This window comes from Oncorhynchus nerka, linkage group LG25 (assembly GCF_034236695.1).
Source record: "Oncorhynchus nerka isolate Pitt River linkage group LG25, Oner_Uvic_2.0, whole genome shotgun sequence".
NCBI lineage: Eukaryota > Metazoa > Chordata > Actinopteri > Salmoniformes > Salmonidae > Oncorhynchus > Oncorhynchus nerka.
The window spans coordinates 56664430-56673904 of NC_088420.1; the positions used below are offsets into that span (position 1 = coordinate 56664430).

At 41.1% G+C, this 9475-nt stretch overlaps 1 protein-coding gene across 1 annotated transcript; it reads right to left on the minus strand.

The window, feature by feature from the left end:
• Positions 1-1324: 1324 nt before the first annotated feature.
• On the minus strand, positions 1325-9190 carry LOC115109703 (potassium voltage-gated channel subfamily A member 1-like). Its single transcript, XM_029634948.2, has one exon. The coding sequence runs from the start codon at positions 8976-8978 to the stop codon at positions 7500-7502; it is 1479 nt and encodes a 492-aa protein (XP_029490808.1). The 5' UTR covers positions 8979-9190; the 3' UTR covers positions 1325-7499.
• Between the last annotated feature and the right edge of the window lie 285 nt (positions 9191-9475).

The following is a 9475-nucleotide window of genomic DNA, read 5'->3' on the forward strand; positions in this document are numbered from 1 at the left end:
GTCTGTATACTGTGCTCTGTGCTACAGTACAGCAGAGCTTTGGTGTCGGTCAAAGCGTTTGCAATGGGACAGGAGCCAGCTTACCCCACCCCTGCTGCTATACTGCTGCCGGCAGAGAGAGAGAGAAGTGCTGCATTTCCTGAGGGCAATGCAGAGGACAAGAGAAAGGGAACTACACAGGGTCGCAATATCCCAAACACACACACGAGAGAGAGAGAGAGAGAGAGAGAGAGAGAGAGAGAGAGAGAGAGAGAGAGAGAGAGAGAGAGAGAGCTGTAGCATTTACTATGATGACTCTGCAGCACCAAGCCTACTAGCAGTAACAAAGCTCTGCAGCACAGGCACAGCAGCAGGGGACAGTCAGAGTGGGGATGAATCATTTTGATTCCCCTAAATTCGCACAGACACAACGCATCTCACTCTCACACAGGCTGGGTGGTTTGGGACTCTAGAATGATTAAATATGCTGAGAAATGCACCATGAGTGTTGTTTACTTTGATTTGAACAGAACACAACACTCCTTGTCAACTATTTGCAATGCTATTTGTCATTGCTATGTCTGGATTGTAATAAGGCTGTTGGGCTTTTTGGGGTGGTAATTTACTAGTGGTTTTGTATTGGCAGTTTTCCCAGTGGTGGGAGAAGTGGGATTTGCACTCTTCAGAACCCGGAATGGAGTAATGACATGTGAAGTATGATGAAAATGAGAGAGGTCCTCTCCTGAATACGGGGATTAGTGTAAAGGAAAACCTTTAAATTGGCTCCCATCTCTGTAACATTCCCATTGGGGAAAAAATAACATATGGATTTGAAGTGTGTAGCACAATGGTAGCTACATAGATAGCTGAGCTATAGGGTAAGAGGGTTCAATTCCTGCAGCCCTGTGAACTCACAGTTCCATTATGCTATGTCAGATACAGTAATGCTGTTCTCAGATGTCGTGTGCTTTGTGCTTCATAACAACCACAGTGTGAGCAACAGGTAGGCAAGAGGTGACGTGGACTGTAGCCAGGTACTTAAGGTAGTGCCTGAATGCAGGGTGGGTAGTTTTCAATCCACAATCATTAATACAGGTGTTTATCGATATTGAAGTACTAAGATGTTTGTAATTGATCAAGACTCCCCTGAATGTAATGTGAGAGTACCGGTGCAAACTGGTCCACTGACTGTGTCATTGGGAAGGTCACCAATGGGGTTTGGATAGAAGCCGAATGGGATACTTGAACCCTTAATGGCTCAGAAGTACACAGTCAGCACCTATAGACTTGACTAGACAGCCAAACCTCCTTTTTTTACCAAGTAACAAATGAAAATACACAATGAGATCCTTAAAAATTTATTGTATTTGATGTACGATGAAATCATGAGGTGTGACATAAGTAAGAAAAGAAATACCCTTGCATAGATCACAGACGACGCCTTTGTCAGACGTTTGACAAACTGAGCGTATTGTAGCATAATCCTCGTAAAACAAAACATGAATAATGACGATCAAACATTAAAAAAACACATTTGCAATGTTCAGTAGGCAAATGGACTACTTCTAATAAAAAAGAGCATGGGTTTATTCAGCGACGTGAAACATTGAGAATGTTGCAGTTAGACATGTAATGGGTATAACTGACATGACTCACTGTTCTACATGACAGATGGTCATATCTCATCTGCACAATACATTTCTATCTGAATGTCTTGTAACGTTGCACCCTCCTGAACAGACCCCAGGAGTCAACAGTCCCTCGTGCCGCTGAGCTGCTCGCTCCAAAGCAAGCCAGGTTCCCTAAATACAATGCACTTGGTCACATTTCCATAGGTTCTTATAGGTTTTCTATAGGATGTCATTCCTATATACATGTAGATGCACAATGGTTGTATCCAAAATCACACCCTGTTGCCTTTTTAGTGCACTACTTTTTTAGTGCACTACTCTTGTCAAAAGTAATGCACTATATAAGTAATAGGGTGTCATTTGGGATGCGCAGCATGTCTGATGGATGGACAGGACGACAAACTCGTAGTAATCACACGTCTACCATCATATCACTCCCTGTCATCAAACAAAAACTAGTCACCTCTCATCACCATTCTAACTAAAGTGAGGTTTGAACATATAGCCTGGTCAAATATCTGTTTGTGCTGTACAGCCAACTCCTATGATTGTTGTCATTGGTAATTGCCAAACATGTTTGGCCTGACAACGACCAAATAGTTGGCAAGACGGCGCAAACAGACCTGAGACCAGGCTAGTTTGAACATGGTGGGATGTCAATAGTCAGAACGTATGCCTGATCCAAGATGAAAACCAGAAGGTACGCCTGATCCAAGATGAAAACCAGAAGGTACGCCTGATCCGAGATCAAAGTGTTTGTAAATATCTTAAGCAAACGATAATGTTTTTCAATAAAAAGAAAACTAGAAATGTATAATAAAGGAGGGTATTTCATATTTTAAAAAAAAGGCTTTGGTGTAGATGAACGCAAGGGTTTTCTTTGAAGTGATGCAACTGTTATTATAGCTGATCCACAGTTTTGAAAAGCTCATGCAGTCTTCCGTTGACCATGCAGTTTTTGTGATCAGTAGGTTGCCGTTGAGATATGTATACATTATCTATACATTATCTGTTGGTTTTTAGTAATGGGCATTTGGAAACGCTCTTAAATGGTGTGGTTGGTTAGGATGAATTTTCCAGTATTTCTTTAAATGAAATGAGAAGACGATCCATATATCCAGATGCTAATATAGTGCTAATATAGTGGATTGTAGTCCATATCATTCAAATGTAGGCCTACAATAAATTGATAATAGTAGGCTACTTCAGTTTAATTATCATGGCTTGCCAGAGGAACACATTATTATAGAGTATTTGATATTTCAGTATATTATGGCATGTTCTTCCTAAAAACAATCTGACAATCGTAGTACACTGCCACAGAAGTAAAACAAAATAAGACACACAATGAAAAGATAGTCATCATTGGTTTTGGCCTTTTGCAATATATATTTTCTTGCTATACTCTATTTTACTATAGCTAAATGATTTCTTACTACTTTTTTAGATAGGTATGGTTTACTTATATTTTTGTTTTTGTGTTGTCATTTCTCTGAATTATGTTTTTTAAAAGACCTTCTCACACACGTCTTTCTGCTGAAGAACATACATCTCTGAAAGCGTTTCAAATGAATGCATTTTTTTTCTTCTTCTAATTACAATATAGGCACCTTCTCTGACTCTCCTTCACACTAAGTTCACACTAAACACAACAGCCATTCAATCCAGCAGCTGGCTGTAAGTGCATTGCATTTCAGGCTATTAATTCCCTCCGGGCGGGTGCTACTGACTACTTTGCCCCATTTATCAACATAGGGTCCTAACTAGAAAACGACTCCAGATCAACCTTTGAGTTTGATGGGGATTGGATGGTCGCTGTAAAAATAACACTACACTACCGTTCAAAAGGATGGTCGCTGTTGTAAATGTCTTGTCAAGAGATCGTCTTTTTCCTCAACATCTTTTTTTAAAATAGATTAATTCAACTCCTATTTTACAAAGGTTTCTAAGAAACAGGTAACTGCAATTCTATTACTATAAGAATGCTTTTTTTTTTTTTTTTTGTAGAATAATTGAATGCATAGCACCATACATAGATTGCCCTCACAGCAAGAGCAATGGATGCACTGGTATCGTGACATGAGGGGTTTTGCATGTGTTCCCTCAACCTCACTCTGAACTGTTGCATCATGGGTATTTGGTGGAATAGAACCTGTTTTGTCCAACCACACTTCTGGGCCATAAGAGAAACCACATATGGTAAAACTATATCATTTACCTGATGGTCAGCTAGCTACTGTACATGGTATAGATAAGGTTGCTGTGGATAATCACTTTTTATTCGTTGTATTTTGGGGTATTCTATATGTCTGTTCTTAAGACCTGATGGCATTCTCTTGGTTAGAAACCTTAAAAATCCCTGACACAGAAGTAACATTTTTTTTGCACTTATATGTCAACTCCACTGACATATTCACCTCATAATGTCAAATGAACTGACGTCTAGGAAGGCTCTCGCATAGACAGACACCAAACCTGTTGTAGACAGACACATTCCAAGTTCCCCAGCAATACACTAGAACGACCATGAGCAAATAAAGAGAACATAGCCGATAACACATAGCACAAAACGACCAGCAACTCGATTCACAGAATCAAAAAAAGCCTCGTCCATAACCAATGTGCACATAGAGGCTTTCTGCTAGTCCACAAAAGGTATAGCCTTTGCACAAACTGATGAAAGCAAATGCTTCACTAGCTGAGACATTTTAGTTGAGGGGTTTATACATACAAGTAAAGGCCAATGGAAAAAGAGAAAGGAAACATGGTACAGTACTTTTCACCAAATGACATACCATCATGAGGGCCTTTGAATCTTTAGCCATGTTTACATGTGGTCTCATAACATCTGTCTCGTGTATAACCCCTCAACTTCAGTGTCACAGACATTGTGTCGCTACCATAGCAACATATATCTTGACCCTAAATCATCTGGTCATTTCACACACTTACAGGACAAATTTTGCTGCAATAACGAAACAAGATTCACACGGCATCAGTAAGCTTTGCGGAGAGCTGAAAGACTCAATTATGAAACACATGTAGCTATTGAGCAAATGGAACCTGCAAAAACGGTGTAGCATCTAATAATGCACTTATATTGCCCAGAGTGAAATTCCAATATGCTAAAAAAAATCAGTGTAAAGAGCCTCTGGCTGCTCCATTGTCATTCTGTGACAGGTACACACTTAGAAATGGAATTGCTAGAATGGACATTCCCATTCAAGTCAATGTTCTGTGATGGATGTGAGTCATTCTATTTCTATTAATACACATATCAATGAAGTGTGGCACACTTTCAGACATTCGCAGATACAATTGCCCAGGGTATTTCTATGATTTAACAGTAGCAAACCTGCCTTACTTCTCAACAACTGTAATACTAAAGAATCCAAACCAAACCATTTGTATCAACAGGTTTTTCGAGAATCAGTCAGTCTACATCACTATGCTCTAGTCAACTCTACTACTATCGTAATGTGTTTATTTTATTTTTTGATTGTGCGTAGCTTGGAAGGAAAATGGGATAGGGGTACGGGTGGTTGGTGCAGTATGTCTGTCCTAAGACCTAAGTGCTTCTCTAAGGCTACTTTTAGGGGCCAATCTAAGAGTTTAACATCCGTGTCTGTATTCATAAAGCATCTCAGAGTAGGAGTACAGATCTAGGATCAGATGAGTCTTTTAGGTCATAATGAATAAGATTACATGGACAGTGGGGGGACCTATAGATCAGCACTCAAGCACTCTGAGACCATTTATAAACACAGGCCCTGATGACCACAGTCTACTCCACTTAGAGGCCCTGTTGCATGTTTATGCATCGAAGAATAGCCTGGCTTGCAGCTCTGCAGTGAGTTCTGCAGTGACCTCACTGAGGTAGACACATTTAAAAGACTTTATGGCACATAAATCAATTGCAACAGCAACACAAGCGAAGCAAAGCAATGGATATTCACTTTTGATTTGAAGTGGTGCATGGGTGGAGAAGTATAAAGTACTGGGGGGGTTGTTGGAATATTGTTCTAGTCTTGGGTCAACTCAACTATGGATCATGTTGGTAGTGCACTTCCATGGTTGTTTTCACCAAACATTCTCTGACTGTATTAATAATGATCCGAATAATCAATCGTCATCATCCTCATCATCAACAACAATATAATAACAGCATAATAGTGCTGAAGCAAGCAAGATGTTTTGCATCTGATCTGTTCAACTTGTCATGGATTCCCATTGTAGGCTATATTACACAGAGGCACTTTCACTGAGCCTGTTGCATGGTGAGTGGGGTAAAGGCACTAAGCAACTAATGTACAAAAATGATTATTGGCAATATCTATTAAACAAAGGCTCATTTCAGTCAAATGAGAGTTGTTTCTGTTGTTTTGTTTTGTGATAAACAAACAAACGTATCCCTACATTTAGTGGTGAAATGGAAGGCCTGACTCATAATACGTTTACTTTTTCTATGTTCAAAGGTCCATGCACTGCGCTATTGAAGTAATACTGTAACTTGGTGCTTTATGAGTATATGCATTTTGATAATAAGTATTTATTCTGCTTCTTTGATCTCCTACGTTTTAAATGAGAAAGTCAGCATCCCCGAGTTGGGTTTTGGATATATTTTGTCACATTTCAGAAACGGTTCAGAGATTTTTTTTTTTAAGTTTCCACGTTTCGTTTCCATGACAGTATGATACACTTTTCAGAGTGTCTGTAATTGCAACAAGCTGAATACTGACGTCATGCATTTAGATATACTAGGATACACAGTACCTTAGTCGATAGGCCATAATGCAGTTGACTTTTTCTCATGCTATGATCTTCGTTTAGTTACTGTTTCCCTTAAGATTTTTTTAAACATTCACTCGCTAAATAATTTGGAATTTTCAAATCAAAAACTATTTCAAACCAGTTCTGCACTCTAAGTGAAAACGAATAATAAAGGGGAATCGAATGAAGGCATAGGGGTATGGAAAAATTCGAAATAAATATATTTGTAGCATTATTATAAGGTTATGTCTCATCATCACGCATGCCAATATCAAAATGTATGGGGAGTCTCTTCTAAACATGCTCATGTGAAGCTCTTCTGTTATATCATTGTGCTGTCTTGCATCTAACGGGCAAAAATGCCATTGTACCACTTGCTGATATCATAATTACAGCATTTTACTGCTGAAAAATAGCAGCATTGCGGATGTCCGTAGGTCTTTCAGACTGAGGCAAGTACATCATCAGCCTCTTTTTAACATCCAAACCAGGAGATCAGTGATCCTCCGTTATCAGTATTTTTCCTATAAGGTGCTTTGCTGGATAGTAGATCCTTTGATGACAGAGGGGTAGAGGAGTCGCCTCGGACTTCAGGCCAGGTGTCGGTCGGCCTGACCACTGACTGGGTGCTGCAGATCCTGACTTGCGTGTCTCTCTCTTCGCAGCAGATGGTATTTATGGTGCATTTTATCCTTGATGCAGTGTGCACTTGCTGAAATGTTATCTGTACCGATGCATAACGTTTTAATTATCACGCCTGGCTTTGTCTGATAAAAACAGATATGTCGTCTAAGTGGTGTTGGTTAGTCGTCCTCCAAGGGCGCGCGATTATGCGTGTGCGTGTTAAATAGAAGTTGATGTTTCTTTTTTATATATTTTTAATACGTATTTGAATGATCATTTTTAAAATAATGAATTACTCTAGCTGTCGTGTTCTCTAATAACAGCTTCATTTTCATATTTTTTCCCCTTTCAAATAATTCCTTTCAAATTGGTGAGCATGGTTGTTGTCATAATGCCATATAGAGCGCTTATAGGAGGCGAATGGAGCATTCAAAAAGGATGGCGTTACTCAACGTGTGACGGCATCATGTAAGTCCCATGTTTTCTCATTCGATTCTACACATCTGTGAGCAGCTTGCTTTTATTTACACAGTTTTGGTTTGCTAGAGTGCAATTGCCAGTTCTGAGGTTTGCCTCTCTAAAATTGTCGATGCTATTATTAATATCTCCATCAATTTCCATGTATTCTGATTTGCTGACAGTGGACGAGCTGCGGCGACTAGAGTTGCTTTCACTAATGTTTGGTTCACTAACGTTTAAGAGTTGGGCCTGCTCCTCTCCCTCGGTCTCCCTATGGTAGAAGTAGTTGAAGTTGGACACAATGACAGGCACTGGGAGCGCAATCGTCAACACACCAGCAATGGCGCAAAGGGAACCCACTATCTTGCCCCCTATAGTGACAGGCACCATATCCCCATAGCCCACAGTTGTCATAGACACCACGGCCCACCAGAAAGCTTCCGGTATGCTGCCGAAGTACGACCCTTTCTCCTCGGCCTCTGCGAAGTACACCGCGCTGGAGAAGAGGATGACTCCGATGAAGAGGAAGAATATCAGCAATCCGAGTTCGCGCATACTGGCCTTGAGTGTCTGTCCCAGGATCTGCAATCCTTTGGAGTGTCGTGACAGCTTAAAGATTCTAAACACTCTGACCAGTCTGATTACCCTGAGGATGGCCAGAGATGTCGCCTGCTCCCCCATGCCCTCGTCCTGGTCTTCGGGGTCCTCAGCCAGCTCCGTGCCCAGTGTGATGAAGTAAGGGATGATGGCCACTATATCAATAATGTTCATCATGTTTTTGGAGAAGACTGCCTTGCTTGGGCACGCGAAAAACCGCACTAACAACTCAAACGAGAACCAGATAATGCAAAGAGTTTCAATAATGAAGAAAGGGTCGGTTAGGATGTTTGGTTTGTAGTAAAAGGTATGATTCCCCACAGTCTTAAAACGACCCCTAGGGTCCTCTTTCAAGTCGGGTAAAGTCTCTAAACAAAATATGACTATGGAAATCAGAATTACCATTACAGATACTATAGCAATCCCTCTGGCCGGACCCGAGCTCTCTGGGTGCTCAAAAAGCAGCCAGATCTGACGCTGGAATTCCTTCTCAGGTAAAGGACGTTCTTCTTCCCTGACGAAGCCCTCATCCTCACGGAATTTCTCCATGGCATCCACTCCCAACTCATAAAACTTGATCTCCTCAGAGAACATGTCCAACGGGACGTTGACGGGCCTTCTCAGCCTACCCCCGGACTGGTAATAGTAGAGGATGGCATCGAAACTGGGACGGTTTCTGTCAAAGAAATACTCGTTTCTCAGGTGGTCAAAGTAGCGCATCCTCTTCTTGGGGTTGCCTAACAATGTCTCGGGGAACTGGGAGAGAGTTTTGAGCTGGGTCTCGAACCGCATCCCCGCAATGTTGATGACCACTCTTTCGCAGCAGTCGTGGTCTTCATGGTCGGGGGGGTACGCGTCCTGCGGGTGCCCCGGTACGGCTGCGGTCTCATCCATGTTATCTCCTGCCACAACGGTCATCTTGTAGGTCCAAGGAGTTTTGGAATTCCGGTTATCCGGTTAATCTGATTGAACAGGCGGCATTCAGGTTTTGGGTTGATACAATTTACTTCTAAATTCCTCTTCTTTTTCTCCAACTATGTGTTGTCCTAGTCCCCAGATAAGGGGCTACCTTGCTTAGCCTCAGTGCGGCTCCACTGCGGTTCTCGCTGACTCGACCATTGCTGCTCTCCGCTGCATCTGCTGCTGCTGCCTCTGTTACTCAGTCAGAGAAAAAAAAGAGAAACGATTGGATCGAAGGAACAGCGGAGATATTTGCTAGCTCAGCAATTTCTGCCATTTATTTATTTATTTAGCCTCTAGGCTATATGTCCAGCCTATTTATCAGCGTCCAAAGGGGTAAATTATATTGTTTTATTGGTGATAATCTAGACATAAAGCAATCGAATATGCATATTATAATTGGCAGGGTAAATGCTATATATAGCCTATATAGCAAATATATATATATAAATATA

What these genes read in the sequence shown, in the direction of transcription:
- LOC115109703 (XM_029634948.2), bottom strand. Translation starts at nt 8,978, where the DNA reads ATGACCGTTGTGGCAGGAGATAACATGGATGAGACCGCAGCCGTACCG.